At 40.7% G+C, this 20,216-nt stretch overlaps 1 protein-coding gene across 13 annotated transcripts in view; it reads right to left on the reverse strand.

The window, feature by feature from the left end:
* The window catches only part of LOC116705547 (protocadherin-15), a 207,455-nt gene that overhangs the window by 42,032 nt on the left and 145,207 nt on the right, over positions 1 to 20,216 (reverse strand). For all 13 annotated transcript variants that reach the window (XM_032541815.1, XM_032541813.1, XM_032541816.1 and 10 more), the window contains 3 exons: positions 19,863 to 19,979; positions 15,052 to 15,192; positions 12,357 to 12,469 (listed from right to left, as the gene is read on the reverse strand). In XM_032541815.1, the coding sequence (XP_032397706.1) occupies positions 12,357 to 12,469; positions 15,052 to 15,192; positions 19,863 to 19,979 (371 nt within the window). The remainder of the gene's footprint in view (positions 1 to 12,356; positions 12,470 to 15,051; positions 15,193 to 19,862; positions 19,980 to 20,216) is intronic.

Raw genomic sequence — 20,216 nt, forward strand, 5'->3', positions numbered from 1 at the left:
GTTTCTGTTGTTGAGTTTTTTATTATGTATTGTGGTGTTGAGATGTGGTGGAGATGTGTAACATGTTTGGATTACTATAGTAGGAATTTCTACTTTCATACAGTATATCAATGTCAATGGCTCTTTTAATAAAGTCAATGGGGGGCAATTTCAAAAACCTTCTGCATCAAATGCTCATACAAAAGTGTACATTTCTCTTTCCAGCTTCCCATCATTGCACAGCCAATGTTAAATATGAGAGTTCTGCAGCTTTTAAACACAACATTATCCCTAGCTACGTCAGTTCAAAACTATTATTCCACATTTTATCAATACCAATCTAGGCTTCTTCAAATTCCTAAAATTGTGTACAAAGGAACAATTCATCATCTCCTCCAGCAAATGCTTTCAGTTAAACCAAATAAACGCAAGCAGATACTAGCACATAATGTTTATGAGCTGCTGACTCACACTGTCTAAGAGGATTCTGCAAAAAATGCTCTGGTGCTCACAAACCAAACATCTCTGAAATCCAACACCTCTGACATGAAGTAATGCTTCGGCAAGTATCCACATTAAATCCTCGTGTTCTATAAAACAAGAAAAAATATTTACAACCCCTCGTCTGATCATGTTCCTCCCTGAGCTCTTCCTCTGATCACTTATCTTGCCACACCAGACCCAGAGCTTCTTTTGTATTCATAGTGAACCATTTCTCAGAGTAGCACAAGAAAAAAAAAAAAAGCTTCAATCAAAAATATCTTCTGGAGGGCAAGATTGAAAACATTAGCAAAGCCGGAGAAACAACATTTACTGTGCAGCCAGACAGTGGTAGCACTCTGTGCCAGCTTAGCCATGTCAGCCCACAGGACATCACTTCACATTTCATCCACTGGGTCATTTAGCACACAACAGGCAACCTGGCCAGCAAATGTTTGGACATTGGTGGATGAGTGTGTTCTCCAAACTGGCCCAGCCATTGAGGCTTGCAATGTGATATCACGCAGTGCCATGTAGGTACTGATGCCATCCTGCATGTTTTACTGTCAAATTACCGCTCCTGCCCAAATGATCTGTTCCACCACAACAACACCTGGAGGCCTGACCCACAGAAAGACATTAGTACTCTAAGCAGCAGAATGCTGCAGGGCATATCAGACACAGAAATTGTGTGCTGGGCTGGCTACCACAAATAACAGAAACCCTTTTTGAATGTTTCCAGTAAGGGCCCAGTCACATGTCTCTTATGCCATGTTCACATATTATGAAAAGGAATGGCAGAGCTCGTCATTGGGTGATGTTCATAATAGTAGTTTTTAAGTACAAAAGAGTTAAACACTTTAGCAATTATGTCATTTTTGTCATATTTTATCAAACATGAATTACGTTCTTTAACCACAGAGCAAAGTAGTTAAACAGATCTTTTACACTATTTTACACTATTAAACAATTTATAAAGTTATTTGTTTACCCTTTACTTTAGTAAGTATGTTCCCTAGTCCCCTCTTTTGTGTTCAGTCTGGTCAGCATGTTCATTACTCATGCCTGCACTGTAGCTCAATTTCTTTAAGTTCCTACTACACTAGAGAGAGCTGCAATATTTTGCTCTGTTAACTGTAAAATGTGTTTGAGTAAAATTATGTGTTTGTCATGGACATTGTGTAAATACAACCCTTAAATTACACTTGTCCCTTACATTTGCTTATCCATTGTACTGTTAACATTGTCGGAATTATAGAGGAAGAATTATTTGAATGTCACAAAAATTAAGCACAAGTGTGAGCATGTTGACCATAAGAAAGAGTCATTTGTACCAAAAGTTACACAACATCTAATTCAATAATTTCCTGCTTCCCCATCACTCTCAGTAATATTGGATAATGTAACCACTGAACCTCCTGGCTGGAAATAGCTGTTCAAAAACTTGCAAAGACAAAACACATTATTAAACAGCTGCAAGCACTGTTTCAGTCTGCATTCAGTCCACGGTAATTATCTGGAAAGTTCGCCTTTAATAATAGGTTGCATTGCTTTTTTTCCCTGGCATTCAGCGCCGACCTTTTACTGATATGTGGGATGTGTGCATTGAGTGTGACTCGGCAGCTGTTAGACAGCCAAGTGATGCCGGCCTACTTAGCAGAGACAAGTGAAAGGTCAGTGCATTCCTGGTGTTTAGAGGTTCAAGACTCAGGGCAGCAGATTCAAACCCGCGGCTGAAAATCAATCATGCCCTTCAGAACTATGATATAGCTCCACACATTTCAGCTGTGATTCAAAGGAGAAAGGATGAGATGATAGCCAGATGGATACATAAAAAGAAATAGAGAAGACTGAGGTTGCTTTTTTGAATGTTTGCAGTGAGTTATGAAGGCAGTGTGCGGGAGAGCACATTGTAGGGTTTACAGCTAACCCTTTAAATGCTTGGCAAAGAGCATAAATAATTAGGCTGTGAGCACCTCTATCACTTCAATACATGTCTGGCAAGACAAAAGCTAATAAAAAAGCTGTATGCTATGTAAGCATGTCATCTGCATAATTATGTGAGAATTACAGCCTTGTCTTAATTGGAAATGAGGTATGGATAGATTTGTTCCTCTAAAAATGTGTGACTGCTATTTTCCTCCAGATGTCAGGAAGAATTGATGGAGGGCACAGAGTTGATATCTTGCCTCCTTTTAATTGCTCTAAAAGGAGCAGCAATGTTTTTTCTCTCTTCAATTTGATGAGTAATTTATTGCTTTTTGATTAGCATCTAATGGATGTGTAGTCCAACATGGCTGGTGTTGACAGTAGCTTAGTCCGTAGGGAGCTGGGTCGGGAACCGGTTCAAGTCCCCATGAGGCCCAAAAATATGGTAGTGGATTGGTAGCTGGAGACATGCCAGTTCACCTCCTGGGCACTGCCAAGGTGTTCTTGAGCAAAGCATTGAACCCCCAACTGATCGAGGCGCCTTTCCAAGGGCAACCCCCCCACACTCTGACATTTCTCCATTTAGTACATAAAGGTACTGAGCATGTGTATGTAGTTCAGGTCTGTGCGTATTGTTTGTAATAACATTGTAATTTCCTCTTGTGGATTAATAAAGTATACATTATTATTATTATTATTATTATTATTATTTCAAGGTACCTATGTCTACTTTAGGTACTGTGCAGCTATTTGTGAGTCAGACTGTTGAGAACATTAAATCAATGGTCACACTGGGGTCAGACATCCACAGAAAATGGCGTCTCCATGGTCAATAAACATCAAGAAACTGCAGGAAAGAGACATGCTGTATAATATACCACAGTTTGAACTATTGCCAATGACATACACATAAATGGCCAAGAGGAACACTGTCTAATGGAGAAATATAAAAATGCTATGTTTCAAGACTTAGCAAAGCTGTATCTCTATTCCATACAAAAAGTACCACTAAGAATTATTATTTTTTATGGGCATGTATGCATGTATGAGCAAAAAAACACCTACACAGCTGTTCTAGCATAATGTCCCTTAAGCCATGTGATTAGTGGGGCAACATGCATAAATATCGACAGCATGTTGTTGCTTGTAGTAAAACGCACTGTTGACACTGTTTACTATGTTAACAATATAATAAAAAGCCTAACATCTGCTGTCTGTGACTACAGTAAACTAAATATTGGGGCAACATTTCACTCCCAAATAATATATATTGTTACTGAGGCATAACATCTGCTGTCTGTGACTACAGCAAACTAAATATTGGGGCGACATTACACTCCCAAATATTATATATTGTCACGGAGGTAACATACAAATACCTACTTCTTATGATACATTATAGGATGTACAGTATACTATATGAAAACATGCTATGCAAAAACACAGATGTGCTGAAATATATTATTATGGGCACCTTCAGTGAAATGTGTTTTAATGAATTACACTCAAAACAAAGAACTGTTTAGACCAAAAGAAGTAGATGTACTGTCATACATAACTAACAGCCATTTAGTTTGACTAAGCACAAAGCTTATCAAATAAGTGTGGACTTTATAAAGAGAAATGAATCAAAGTGTCAGCACAGGTACACAGAATCACACATACCCACACAGAAAGAAGTCTCAGGAGAAAATGAAGGGCTACTGACGGTACAGTGAGGAGAAAAGCAAAAGGAAGACAAAGTGAGAAAGAAACTGACAGAGAGAGATTTAAGCTGAGAGGAAGAACTCTGGGGATGTTGGGGCTTGGGAGATGGGGGGGGGTTAAAGCAAAGGAAAGCAAAATGACATACTCAGGAGCGGTGAGGCAAAGGTCTCATGTGATTTAGAGTAGATTTAGAAGGGGAAATGCTGCAGGGGAGATAAGAAGTAAGTAAAACTGTTCAGACCAAAGGTTTGCAACATCAGGCCAGAGAATAACCTCAGTACGGGGGGGGGGGGTTGTTCAAAAAGTGGGACCATGTTAGATAACAGTTTACCCCTTCTCATCTTTAGCCATACACACAGAAGAAAATAAATATTCATTCCCTTCCCATGTGCCCAGTGATAAAACAACTTCCCCATAGGGGTTTTGTCAGTGAGTTCCATGTAAATTATACATTCACAGTGGTTTAATGATAGAGCTCCAAAATGTCCTTCCTTATTTTTGACAAAGAAATCTGTCCAAAAAATGTAGTATCTTTATTATCTAGAATTACAAAAAAAAAAACTGCATTATGTGATCTTTGACAAGCAGAATGATTTATTATATTTAATGCATTAATACATATATGCAACCTTCAATAATACATGACCAGAGTCCCGCTGTGTTTTAATTAACTGGTGGATCCGCTCGGAATTTCTCCCTTGGCTGCATCAAACAATGACTAACTCTGCACAGGCAAGACAAGGCACAACAGTAATGTAAAAGAAACACAAGGCAATATAAAAATATACACATCAATAGGATTTAAAAAAGTAACTTTATAAATAAAATAAAAAATAAGCTGAAAATTGAATAAGACAAATCAAATGGTAGACTGAAAATTATCATGCAGTGCAAGATATAAATACATCATCCCAAGTTTAACTTACAGGCCCAGTGTGTAATGGGTCTAGTTGTTTTGTATCAAAATTGGTGTTGCCCGTTTACAAAGTTGTCCTTGATTACAATATGTTTTTTATGTTTTTATTTGATTTAAAACAGGGACAATGCACAAGTAAAATGCAAATTTAAAACTTCAAAAACACTATGAGCCAACGAGGTAGAGATGGAGTGACCCTGCCCGGAGGAAGCCCGGGGCCCTTGTCTGGAGCCCGGCCCAGATGGAGGGCTCGTCAACGAGCGCCTGGTGACCAGGTTTGTCACAGAGCCTGGCCAGACACAGCCCGAAAAAGCATTGTGGCACCCCTTTCTCCATCTCATGGGCCCACCACCTGTGGGAGGAACCGCTGGATTCGGGTGCGCTGCCACATGGGTGGCGGTGAAGGTCAGGGGCCTTGACAGACCAGACCTGGAAGGCAGAGGATGGCTCTGGGGATGTGGAATGTCAACTCTCTGTGGGGGAAGAAGCCGGAACTTGTGCTAGAGGTGGAGGGCTACCAATTAGATCTGGTGGGGCTTACCTCTATGCACGGCCTCGGTTCTGGAACCATACTCCTAGATAGGGTTTGGACTGTTCTGGGGATACTCACATGTCTCTGGTTGAGCGTTGCTGCTTTGGAGTTTACCCCGGTTGTCAAGAGGGTCGCCTCCCTACGCCTGCAGGGGGGGAAAACTGTAGGACTGTTGTTTGTGCATATGCACCAAACAAGAGCTTGGAGTATTCGGCCTTTATGGAGACCTTGAAGGGAGTCTTGTTTGGGGTTCCAGTGGGGGACTCCATAGTTCTGCTGGGAGACTTCAATGCACACGTGGGCAATGATAGATATACATGGAGTGATTGGGAGGAACGGCCTCCCTGATCTAAACAAGAGTTATTGTCTGCTGTTGGACTTCTGTGCTAGTCATGGATTGTCTATACCATATTCAAACATAGGGATGCTCATAAGTGTACTTGGTACCAGAGCACCCTAGGCCGAAGGTCAATGATCGATTTTAGAATCCTTTAATCATTTAATCATATCTGAGGCCGTATGTTTTGGACACTCGGTTGAAGAGAGAGGCAGAGCTGTCAACTGATCACCATCTGGTGGTGAGTTGGGTCAGGGGGTGGATGAAGACTCTGGACAGACCTGATAAGCCCAAACGGGTAGTCCAGGTAAATTGGGAACGTCTGGAGGAGGCCCCTGTTCGACAGACTTTCAACTCATACCTCCGGCGGAGCTTTTTTGTGCATCCCTGTGGAAGCTGGATGCATTGAACCTGAGTGGGCAATGTTCAAAGTTTCCATTGTTAAAGAAGTGGTGGAGAGCTGTGGTCTTAGGGTCTTAGGTGCCTCAAGGGGCGGTAACCCACGAACACCCTGGTGGACACCGGTGGTTAGGGAAGCCCTCCGACTGAAGGAGTATTTCTGGGATATGCTATCCTGGAGGGATTCAGAGGCAGTTGCAAGGTACCAAAGGGCCCAAAGGGCTGCAGCCTCTGCCATGAAAGAAGCAAAGCAGTGTGTGTGGGAGAAATTCGGAGAAGACAAGGAGAAGGACTTCTGGTCCGCACCAAGGTGCTTCTGGAAAACCTTTGCGTCAAAAGGAGCCAGTTGTGGTGGTTCGGGCATCTGGTAAGGATGCATCCTGGGCGCCTCCCTAGGGAGGTGTTCTAGTCACGTCCAGCTGGGAGGAGGCCCCGAGGAAGACCCAGGACTAGGCGGAGGGATTTTATCTCTAACCTGGCCTGGGAATGCCTCGGGATCACCCAGTCGGAGCTGGTTAATGTGGCTCAGGGAAGGGAAGTTTTATCAACCTGATACGGGATAAGCGGACAAAGATGGATGGATGGATAATGCACAAGTTAACATTAACCGTGTAAAAGAACAAGGAGAGATGCATTGTACCGGGTGGTAGCAATTTGCTTAATAGTATCTCATGATTAACCATATCAAAAGCCTTGCTTAAATCAAGAAAAACTGCTCCCACCATTCCACCTTGATCTAAGTTTGTTTTCATTTCTTCAAGGAAGTAGCAGCATGCTGTTTCAGTTGAATGTTTTTTCCTGAATCCAAATTGCATAGGGTGTAAAAAGGCCTTAGAGTCAAGGTGAGCAATTAGTTGTTATGCTACAAGCTTTTCAATGACTTTTGAGATGTCCGGAAGAATGCTAACAGGTCTAAAATTGCTAACCTATTGTTTGTCACTAGATTTATACACTTACAATAGCAAGCTTTAAGACACTGGGAAAGGTGCTTTCATTAATAGATTTATTTAAAGGGGAGGTCAAATATTCTTTGAGTTTTTAAGAAAGCAGTATCAAGACCATAAATGTACCTTTATATCGTTTGGGGGTGTCATAATAAAATAAGCACTGTCACAGACTAAGGAGTAATTGTGTTGTGTTTTTTTAGTAAAATTATGACCCAGTATTTCCACGGAATTTAAAAAATAATTGTTAAATTCGGTTGCAATATCATTTTGAATATCACTATTTATAATTAACTGTATGCTATCATACTTTGGCTTATCCTTACCATTTATTGTGTCAACCCTCTTCCATAGTTGTTTACTATTCCTAAGGAAAAAGGTTGTTTTAGCCTTTCTGCATTGTAACCTTATTACTCAGGCCATTATAAATTAGATGATCAGTAGTTAAACTGCTTTAGAAACCTTTTTAGAGAGGAATCTCTTTTTCATTAGTTACCAGAGATTACTATTACACCAAGGCAATCTATGTTTAGCTGTAGGTTTCCTGGTCATTATTTTTATATATCTTGATATAATGTCTTTGAGGGCTGATATTATTTCATTGCATGCTTACTTACAGGATTTATTTCCAACAGTGTCCTTCCAAAAAGTTTGCTTTATTTCCTTCTCAATTGGTATTAAATCTCTCTTTGGGATAAATGATATAGCGGGATTACCTTTCACTGAGTTTTGGTCCCTGTACTTTGATTTAGTCAGTTTCCTAGCAGCTAGTGTAAGATTATGATCTGACAGACCAGTAACCACGTTGTATGTTTTAGATATCCTTTCTGGTGTATGTATATAAACTAAATCCAATAATGTTTGGGAATATTTTTGTTATATGTGTGGGTTTATTTATTCACCATATTAAACATTTTTTAACATCCTTACGCTTTTTTCTGTGTGATTTATCAAGCCAGTTAAAGTTAAGTTCATAAGTATAACTTCTTTTCATTCATGTTGTTAAAGAATTGCAGATAAACAGCTAAAAAAGCTTTTGTGGCAGAAGGTGGGTGATAAACTGCAAAGACAACAAAAGACATTTTGGGGGACAATGTAATAGTAACCCCTACACACTCCAGGGTGTTTTCATTCATATCTATTTGATTGCTTAGAATGCTTTCCTTTACATAAATCAAAACCTCAACGCATTTCCCTTGACATCTGTCTTGTCTGTACACCTTATAACCTGGGATATGAACTACAGATGAAGGAGTTAGCAAAGTTTCCGTGAGACACAGGTAGTTAAGGTTTGAGTTGGTTAGCAAATGTTCCAGTTGTTCAGTTTTTGATACAACGCTACATATATTCAAATGTCCACCAAAAACACTTTTCTATTTGTTTTCAGGTTCCATAATACGCACGCGTGGTTAACAGTCTGAAACTGTTTTGTTTGATGCGGTTTAAAAAAAGACAGTGGCACTGTGAGACATTTGTCTTAATACATGGGCCCGCTTGCATCAGTGTTTGGGCAATATTACGTTCAGACCCTGATTCTATCGGAAGCTTTTTACCTTCCTACAGGAAAAGCGTCACATAAGTAGGTCATCGGTCTTGCCACATGTCCATGGGGAGCAGCTTATTTCCAATATCCCGCAAGATGTGACTCACAGGGCGCAGGCCCAGGGTTAAGATGAATGTCCCCACATAACAGAAGGATACTACAGAAGATGATGGAAAAACCCTGTTTTGCTGGTATGGAGGTTGTTCTCTGTCTGCGCCGCTCACATTGGCTAGACAAGGAACGGAAAGTTGAAGTATAAAACTGCCAAAACAGCTGCAACCACCTGCCGCCATTTTAGCAATATATGATCTCAATGCTAAATGGGAGAAATTCCTACATATTGGACCTTTAATAAAATGCAGTGGCAAACAGAAAAGACATCACAAGAAGTCACAATTTAAAAGAAAATTATTGGATTTTTGTTTTTTTCAAGCTATCTGGTGCGTAAAAACTGAATGCTGAATTTCTGTGTTTTGTGTTGACTCTGGGGACAGTAAGCATACTTGTCCCAGGCAATCTATGAGGTCGATCAAAAAACTTGGGAAGAGCGAATCAATAAGAACTGCTGCCCTGTTATCTTAATCTTGCCAAGTTTCAGTTAAAAACATAAAAATCAAGACAGCCTGTAGGTGACAAGGAAATTCAGATACATACTGTGTTTATGATAGATAGAAAAGTGACAGGGTAAAATAAAAGGTTTTTGAGAAAACAACAGCAAAATAAATCAGAATGAAGACATGATTAGGATGATGACAGTTAAAACAACATACATACTTTGTAAATGTTTTGCCATAGTTGCAGTAGAGGATGTTGCAACCTTATCACCTTGGTTTCTCCTTCAGGCTGTAACGGATGCTGGTACCTTTAATTTCCTTGCGTGTGTCATCCCAAAGGGAAAGCTAAGTCTAAGTCTAAATCTAATCTTTAGAATTGATACAATTCTGTAGTTATTTGGGAGGGTTGGGTTATGCTATTACATTGCTGTAATAATGGTGGAATATTAGATATACTTCTAAATACTTTCTATGCACAGAAAGGCTTTCAAAGAAAATCAAAGGAACCCCCAATGGTAGCCATAATATACCATTGGCTTTTAAGGTGTTATAGCTAACATGTTTGCATATACACATACAGCAGATAAATGTAAATGGATTGTATGTATGGCGCTTTTCAAATCTTAACGACTACTCAAAGTGCTTTCACATAGTATAGGAACCACTCACACTCTGTGGCCGAGGTTGCCATACAAGGTGCCACCTGGTCATCAAATTAATTTTCACACTCCTTTACACTCTGATGGTGTAACATCAATGAGCAATTCGGGGTTCAATGTCTTGCCCATGTACACTTAGTCATGGTTTGAACCACCAACGCTCTGATTGGCAGGCAACCGCTCTCACCACCTGAGCCAATTCACCCCAGATACAGAGCAACATGGCGATTCCATTGGGTTCATTTCTGGCCACCACATAAATGTAAGTTTAATGTTCATTATGTTAAATGCTAAAACTTTAATAACAAATTTGGAACATGAATGAAATTATTGATTTTATTCCATGTAAAAGGCTTAAGTGCTTAATTTTAAATTCATTAAAAATGTTTAATTAAAATGGTAACTTTTGTCGTGTCTTTAAAAGGTTTACAACCTAAGTCACTTAACAGACCAATCGACTGACAAAGCCAAAATAAAAATAAAAGTGATTGAGTCGGAGTTTCGAGTTATCCTTGTGTCCTTTGGAAGTTGCACAAAATTAGGACTTGACAGTGTTTTGCTCAAACCTTTTTAAAAGGAAGTGGCAACATGCTGCTACAGGAGCAACTCTGGTATAAGCAATTTATTTTAGCCAACAATGACTAGGAGCCCCTCATTTCCCCCTGACAGATGGAGGGGACCCACCATAAAGCAGGAGCAGTACTCATTAAGTCAGCCAAAGCCCTGAAGAGTTATTTTAATTGTGTGCTCTGGAGCAGTAGGCATAGCTTACCTGATTGCTGCCATAACTAACTGCCTTTCCAGAGACAGACAAGATCTTCGGTGGACGTTTAGAGAGTGATTTGTGCTCAGAATGTTCCTCGGGGACAGGACGATGGGGAGAGATAGAGTCGAGGAATGAGAAGAGGAGACAGTTCGAGAGCGAGCAGATTGGACGCTCTCCACTGGAGAGAGCCTCGTCCAGCAGGAGATGCTCAAGCACCTGGCTAATGCTTTCATGGCTCACAATTTACAGCAAGCCTGCCACTGCGTGTGGTTGGCACTGTCAATGTGACATCCTACAGAGGTCTGTGCCTATGGTCCCGACCTTCTGTGTGTGTGTCAGACAGCGCACTCATTCAAAGCGTTAATCAATGGCCATTCAACGGCTATGCCGCTGTGCCTGGGTATCAATCACTGAATATGGCTGGGCAACGTGAACACACACACAAAGTGCTGGATTACAAAATATGTATGCCATGCCCACACACACACATTAATCTGTATTATGAAATGCACAAATACAGGCACACACAGTCAACCAGGCACAGGGAGATGGGCAGAAAGGCATTCCAGTGCACAAGAAAAGAAACACAACTCAACTGATGGTTTGACAGGTTGGGGAGAACTTCCATGCCCTGTCTTATAAGGCATGTTGAATTCAGTTACAGAAGACAGTTTGCCAAGACTTCCTACTTTGACAGACATACAAGTTAGTAAATCAATCCACTTAAAACAAGCTTCACTAGCTCATTGTTCCAGGCAACCTTGCCATCAGACCTTGAAGCTTCACAGTCTGGCTAGAGTCTTCTAAACAGTGCAGACAGGTGCCTATTGCAGCACAACAAAATAGACAGGAACTGTAATGCTAGTACTCAATCGTCATGGAAGAACTTCAGCTGGAATGTTAAAAATCCATGATTATTTTTTAATTATAAATGACTTCTTGGCCTCCTGCTGAGTCACAGTACCATCAGTACAGACAATCTCCACCCAGCCCTGGCCCTGTACAGCCATAAATTGCAAGTCATCTCAGAGGACTATAGGTTATGTTTGTTCATCCTGCATCTTTCTCTGCCAGTTTAACAGTCTAAACACTTGTCTTGTCAGAAGAGACTAATAAACTCAGAGGGAAGCCTGGCTTTACCCTCAGAGAGAAACAAATGTGGTTTACAGCAGTGATGATCTGCAGCATCTACCCCGAAGCTCTTATGCATATTTATACTCAAAAGTCATTAATCAGTCATGCACGGAAAATACAGCATGATAACGGAATCACAGAATAAAAACTGGGGCCCCTTCACTGGGTGAGCATAATAACGAGCCATTGTTATTACAAATTGCTAAATGTATGAAGAATAGTGACTTCACAGCCATTTATGGCAGTTCAAGGTGGAATATATTATTTAATTAGTGATTTAATATTAATCAATGTATAACAGAAGCTGAATGGAAGATGTGTCCACATGTGTGTCAAGGTGTTTTAAAGATACTTTGTCCACTTCCTCCAGCCTTTTTCACTGTCTCTCCCTGTCTGGCGCTGCAGCCTTAGCTGCTCTTTGATGTGTGAATTTACAGGCAGAGGCAGCTGCATTAACAAAGTGTCAAGTAGACGTACCTGTACTCTTCCTGGGTGAAGATTGGGATGCGGGAAGGCTGAAGAACAGTGATCTCCACCAAGGTACTATTAGACTTCACTGGCTCCCCATCATCATAGGCTATAACAAACAACTGCATTGTGCAGGAGAGCACACATTAGCAACACAGACATGCAAATGAAAAGCACACAATTACTACTTTTTTTTACCATATTACCCACTACACAAATAATTCCCTTTCTGAGGTTGCCAGGCATTTTTTGTAGACATGTTTGGCATCCTTATGAAGACAGACTAGCAAAATAGAATCTGGCAAGCAGCCAGCTAAGCTTCCAGGGAGTGAGTATGAATGTATTGATCTACATTCATAGACTATGGAGAATGGAGCCTGGGGGAAGCAGGGGGGAGTGGGGCGGCAGAGACAGCGAGCTAGGTAGAAGGAGAATAAACACAGACAAATGCTTGAAAAAAGAGAAATAAAAATAAAAAAAAGACCTGGTCCTCAGTTTGCAACTAGAAATATGCCTATGTAAGGTCACCTTAAGTTGGTAAAAAACCTTTATGTGAGCACTTGGGAGGGAATTTGTTTAAATTGATTAAAATAAATATTGCTGATCACAGTCACAAGAGAAGCAATAAAAAGATCACTGAGACAATTCAGTATTAATGCCCTAAAACTGTTTTTCTGCTTTTAAAAAGTCAATGACCAGCTGATCTTCACTGCAACTTAAAGCACACTAAAACATGCACGGCAGAACACTAAACAACTATGAAAAGAAGATAGCACCTAAAACTTTTGATAGTGGATGATATCTTAATGATTATTAATTATAATAGTGTTATCATCAATTATACTCACCAGTGCCCCGATTATCATCATTAGCATCATCATTAACTCATGTCAAATGTTAGCTAATATAAGTTCATTGCTCAAAATTATAAAGGGAACACGTCCTTGATCTGAATGAATGAATTATTCTCATTAAATACTCTTTTCTTTACATAGTTTAATGACAACAAAATCACACAAAAATGATTAATGGAAATCAAATTTATCAATCCATGGAGGTCTGGATTTGGAGTCACACTCAAAATCAGAGTGGAAAACCACACTACAGGCTGATTCAACTTTGATGTAATGTCCTTAAAACAAGTCAAAATGAGGCTCAGTAGTGTGTGTGGCCTCACGTGCCTGGATGACCTCCCTACAACACCTGGGCATGCTCCTGATGAAGTGGCGGATGGTCTCTTGAGGGATCTCCTCCCAGACCTGGACTAAAGCATCTGCCAACTCCTGGACAGTCTGTGGTGCAATGTGGCGTTGGTTGATGGAGCGAGACATAATGTCCCAGATGTGCTCAATTGAATTTAGGTCTGGGGAACGGGGCGGGGTGGCAGTGAATAGCATCAATGCAGGTCTAACATTGTCTTGCATTAGGAGGAACTCAGGGCCAACCGCACCAGCATATGGTCTCACAAGGGGTCTGAGGATCTCATCTTGGTACCTATTGGCAGTCAGGCTACCTCTGGCGAGCACATGGAGGGCTGTTCGGCCCCCCAAAGAAATGCCACCCCACACCATTACTGACCCAACGCCAAACCGGTCATGGTGGAAGATGTTGCAGGCAGCAGAACGTTGTGCTCTGTGTGAACCTGCTTTCATCTGTGAAGAGCACAGGGCGCCAGTGGCGAATTTGCCAATCTTGGGGTTCTCTGGCAAATGTCAAACGTCCTGCACGTTGTTGGGCTGTAAGCACAACCCCCACCTGTGGATGTCGGTCCCTCATACCACCCTCATGGAGTCTGTTTCTGACCGTTTGAGCATGCACATTTGTGGCCTGCTGAAGGTCATTTGGCAGGGGTCTGGCAGTGCTCCTCCTGCTCCTCCTTGCACAAAGGCGGAGATAGCGGTCCTGCTGCTGGGTTGTTGTCCTCCTAAGGCCTCCTTTACGTCTCCTGATGTACTGGCCTGTCTCCTGGTTGCGCCTCCATGCTCTGGACACCACGCTGACAGACACAGCAAACCTTCTTGCCACAGCTCGCATTGATGTGCCATCCTGGATGAGCTGCAGTACCTGAGCCACTTGTGTGGGTTGTAGACTCCGCCTTGTGCTACCACTAGAGTGAAAGCACTGGCACCATTCAAAAGTGACCAAAACATCAGCCAGGAAGCATAGGAACTGAGAGGTGGTCTGTGATTTCCACCTGCAGAACCACTCCTTTATTGGAGGTGTCTTGCTAATTGCCTATAATTTCCACCTGATGTCTATTTCATTTGCACAACAGCATGTGAAATTGATTGTCAATCAGTGTTGCTTCCTAAGTGGACAGTTTCATTTCAAAGGAGTGTGATTGACTTGGAGTTACATTGTGTTGTTTAAGTGTTCCCTTTATTTTTTTGAGCAGTGTATTTACACAGTATTTACACTTTTCTGTAAAGCGTCCTACGTAAATATTGTAGTACGCAGTCCGGCCACAATAGACATTTTTATGTTGTTTTGACAATATTTATCGCCATATCCCTCTACTTCATGTATGTGTTTATTAAAGGGGATTAGCTTGGATTACCTGAGCACTCCCTCAAAGAGAAAATAATTTGCCCAACTATATAACCATTCACTTTAAATTGTGTCTTTGACTGAATAACAAAACAACATTAACATCTTAGATGTGACACAATGGCAATACAAACAGCAGATAATCCCCGCCACTCACCTTAAAGGTGACACTGGGCTCCTCATTGAGGTTGACCTTAGTGATGACTCTTCCAGTTTCCACTTCCACACCAAAGATGCTCCCACTGTATGGTGACCTGTCCAGGTCCACTTTGTAGCGGACAAAACTGGCCGGAGTACCCTGGAGGAAGGAGTAAATAGAACATGAGCCACATCAACCCACTTATCTGGACACCACCATTCACATTTTTAAATGAAGCTGTGAAGATGAACGTGTGTGTCAACGTAATTAGGTTCTGTCAAATGTATGCAAGCCATAGAGGTGTAGCACTATAGTTTGCTTAGGAATACAACTCTAGTATTGTTTTTTTTTTCCTATCATAAAAAAGAGCTGAAGTGGTTTAATTGAGAAAAGGCTACTCTTCTCTCTGTGTAACCTGAATAATTACCCTAATGTCTCTCTCTTCTCTCTCCTCATCAGACAGCCTAATGTAAACTCACTGCTATTCATTGATTCAGACCTCTTCCCTTTCATTTGGAATAAAAGACATCTCCATTTAACCCACCCCTCTAGTCTCCAGAGGAACACACTTACATGTATTAGGGAGAGCCTGGACTTTAATATGACCCTTTGATTAAGATTAATCACGGTTCCTGATTACTAATCATCTCTATAGCTCATCTTATTACAGTTTTCATCTTTTCAAGTTTAGTCTGATTTAAAAAAAAAAAAAAGAAGCTTTTTTTGAAGCTCTGCTCCCTTGCCTAAACTAATCTTGCTCCCTAGGGATGGGGTAAAAACCTGGTGCTAGAGAAAGAGGTAAATCCTGTAGTCGCAGTGGATCCCTCGGGAGGCATACTCACACAAATGTGTCTCTAAGAGGTTACAAAACTATCTGAGTAAATTCACTAAAGGGAGTCTCAGAAAAGGGCCGCATCTCTAAAAGCTCTTCAACTTGTTTTCAAACATGAAATGGAAAAGATGTCAGGACAGGGCTACTAATAAAAAAAACTCACAGAAGAATCATATCCAGCGACTGCAGTGGCAAGACATCTACAGTGATTGCGGCAGAGAACGTTAAAAGTACTTTGGTGAAGGCTTAACATACATTGTAGTCAACCGAGTAACAGCAGCCAAACTAATTATTATTCCGTTCCAGTCTGCCTTTTAACACCCATGTATAACTAAGCTTTAGATTATCAAGACCATACAAAAGCAAACCAAAAAATAACCAATAACAATACAATATCCTTTACTCATAATATGGTATCATATTGCCAGACCTACAGCACTATGGAGAAAGGTCTGTCTTGTCCACACATTCCTGGATAGGAGAAAAACGTGCTCTGGTTTATTGGCATTTCTTTAAACCAATCACAATCGTCGGTGGTACGGTGCCCTCTGCAAAAAAGCCTCAGGAAGGAACTTGATTTGTTGGGAGGTGAGCACTGAAATTGAAATGGCTGCCGAGTTATAACTTGATTGTGGGTTCTAGCTCAGAGGAAGATTCCTGAACCAACCAGAGTTTAGAATGCCAACACAAAGAAAGCGGGAGGTAAGGGACATCCGGCCAAAGAAAATGAGGGACATCTGGCGGAACCTCCAGCAGCATCCGAACTATCCCGTAAATCAGAGGTGTCAAACTCATTTTCACTAAGGGCCACACTGGAAAATGAGAATTATATCAGGGGCCAGGCATGCTTATATTTATTTATTGAAAAAGTCAAATATATTTGACTGTATTATTGCATGTCTCACAAAGTCTTTATGTCTTGTCAAGTTTGTTAAGTCACTCATGTCTAGTCTTGTTGTGCACTTCCTGTTTTACTTTACATTCACTTTCTCTCTCGTTTCAGACCCTGACTTCCTCCCTTTTGTGTGAATTTCCCACCACTGTGATAGCCTACCCTGCCCCTAATTGAGTTGACCTTTTTGCCCTACCTCTTGTAAAAATAGTCCTTGTCTCCACTTGTCTTGTGCCAGTTTGTCTTGTTCTGTCCTGTTTCTTTGTTTAAACTTTGACCAAGTAAACTTCTTGTTAAACTTTCCACTGTTTTATGAGTTGTGCATTTCAGTCCACCGGTGTCGTGTCTAAGTTACAGTCTTCTCACTTATAGTTTGGTCCACATAAAGTCCCAAAAAAGTTTCTCAGCCATCATAGAAAAAAGCGCCCAAAATGTGGGAAAAAGTGACACAAACTTGTTGGGCCAAAATATATTGTGAACCTTAATTGATATGCGGGCCTTGAGTTTGACACATGTGCCGTTAATGAAACGTTGGCAATCTAGACTACTCATATAACAATACACCGTTTGAAAACCTATGTTTTTTTCCTGAGGGGGCTACATGATTTGACAATAGAAGTTCTTGCAAAAACTCACAGTGGCTCACAATAGAGTCAAGTACTGAATAAACTATAGTTACAGTAACATCTCAGTCTGTCTATGTCTAAAGATATGTTCTGCTGAACAACACCTTTCATGTCTGGTCTTTCTCACAGATTATAAATGTTTTATGTCCAACGCTGTAGTGACCTCACTGTGTCATTACCATTGCAGATAATAAACAAAAATGTAGACATACAGTGCTCAGCACGTTGACATGCATTTCTTACGTTTTGTTTTGCTTGTATTTCTTTTAATAAAAATCCAATTCTAGTATAAAAAAGCCAGTTCATGAATTAAAGAACAAGCTCAGAAGCACTGAATGATGCTTTAGAGATCACAACACAAAAGTAAGACAAGAACTGAGGGTGTAAACACATTTCAGCCAACACACTGATATTACTAAAGAAAAGTAACCTTTAAATTTCTGTCACAAATAAACTCTACAAATCTTGGACTGAAGAATAAAGCTTTTTTTTCCAGGAACATTTGTCTCCATGGTGATCTCCTCTCATTTAGAGTGATATAGTCAATGGTAGATGGACTGCAATTATATAGCACCTTTCTACCTTAGCGGACAAAGCCTTGCCTTTCCTCTCATTGATCCATTCACATACATAATCATGCCCAGGTGTAGCGGAGCTGCCATGCAAGACACTGGCCTGCCCGTCAGCCACTTGGAGTTCATTGTCTTGCTTAAAGACACTGCGGCTTTGAGGGGACGAGGATTGAACCCCCAACCTTGTGATTGAAAGACCCGCCCTACCTCCTGAGCCACAGCTGGTGTGTTAGGTTTAACACATCATGGGATGGTATGGGGTTGAGTGGCACTGCCAAAAATACAGTGTCTTAAAAAAAAAACACTCATATCCTTTCTCTCAAGGTACAGGTGGATATTTTATATATAAATATATGTATATATATAAGTGTAGAAGAAAATTGGAGAATTAATGGTTCATACCATTATAACCTTATAATAAACAATAAATATGGCTCATGTTTGACGCATCAAGACTACAAGTCAGAGCAAGTCTCTTCCTCTCTCTTTTTTTTGTGTGCACAGGATTTTATGAGCCTATGTAATAGAGAGGATGTGTTCACACATTTGTGTGTGTATTTAGCAAGCAATAGTCTAATCTCTGTTCCACTAGAGCCCACTAGTTCCACTATGACAGGCATGGTGTCAATAAAATACTTTGAGCTCCCAAATCCAGGTCAATAAGAGACTGGGTTAGTCAGCTCCTGTTAGAAGATCTTATCCTTCTGTCAGTCAAACCACTTTCCCAAATCACTCTCATGTCTTTCTCGCTGCCACTGTGCTCATGGGAACATAATGATGATTTCCTACTTATAATTTGGTTCCGAGCACTCTTGGGTATTTTCCACTGCACATCATTTATCTATATGAACTGTTTAGAAAACAAATCCTGTATAGGGGAAAGGTTCACATTGAAGAGAATGATTTTGTCAGGTGGAGAGGAGGTGGGCAGGGAAAGCAGGAGGAGGTAGAGTCTCCCTCTGAGAGGAGAGGTGAGATGTAGCAGTCATTGTGGCGGAGAGTACAGCTAACCCAGCCCTGGTGAGATCAAATCAGCAGGGGGGGCACTAACAACAAGCATTGAGTCCAGCCATTCAGGACTTCACTGAATAACAAAATCAGAGTTGGAAGCTATTAGGGCAAGACAGGGAGTTCCCCAGTTCCCTTTTCTTCACAATGACATTTTGAAAATTAAATAAAAAATACAATGTGAATTGATGTTTGGTGAAGTATCCATAAAGAAAAAAGAAAAAACTAACTCTCTTGCACAACCAAAAAGAAAGTAGATGTGAGACTGCTGACTCACAAAGTGCAATCAAATATTAAGGTGGGTGGCACTGCCAATAAAAGAAGTTCAGCTGAGAAGAATAGAGATAAAGAATACGGCAACAATAACAACAATAATATGCTACTGACAGACTCAAACACTCCCCCCCCCTCCCCGCCCGAAAAAAAGGAAATTTTCCATTGTTCCTGTTTTAACTCCTCTTAGTTATATAATTTCTTGTCTCAACAGGGTGTCAAATTTTCTCTTCTGCGTTGTGTCATTTTGTTTCTTGGTTTGTAGATTCCATTACAAAAAATCTTCACAGCTCCAGTCCCAGGAGAACCTGCTTAGATATATTGAGCTAGCATGAAGCTGTCTGAGGCAACTGATAGATGACACATACAAGCGATGCCACTGAACAAGACCCCCTTACAATACATACACACAGCACTGTAGCTCTAATGAGAGCATCAATGCATTGGAAACATCTTTAAAATGTGTGTGGAATGCTATGGCTGAAATGGTCTGAGAGCACATAATCTCTGCTACCTTAATTAAAGACACAGATGGAGTCAACATGCTCTTTGTGCTTTGACGTTTTACCAGCGATGCTGTGTTAAATATAAATGTAAAGTGTGATATGTATTTTCTTTTTACTTACTGGTGGGTCTTGGTCCTTAGCAAAAACAGTTGTGATGACCGTTCCTTTCTCTGCATTTGGTGCCACCAAGCCTGTATACAGGTCTTGGGTAAAGATGGGGGCAAAGTCATTCATGTCCTAAACACAAAAAGAGATAGGTGTATCAGTTATGTGTTTGTTATAAAACATGATTTAGTCAGCACAGTACAAAATGTTCAGATACACTCCTGCAGATTAACAGGTTAGAGAGAACCAGCAGAAGAGATCTTGCTTCGGTGACAGATCAGATTAGGCATTAGCAGGGTCAAAAACATTTAGCAATGTATTCTGCTACTACTACTACTATTATACTGATGTTGTCTACATGCTGTGCAG

This window comes from Etheostoma spectabile, chromosome 17, assembly GCF_008692095.1.
Source record: "Etheostoma spectabile isolate EspeVRDwgs_2016 chromosome 17, UIUC_Espe_1.0, whole genome shotgun sequence".
NCBI classification, from domain to species: Eukaryota; Metazoa; Chordata; class Actinopteri; order Perciformes; family Percidae; genus Etheostoma; species Etheostoma spectabile.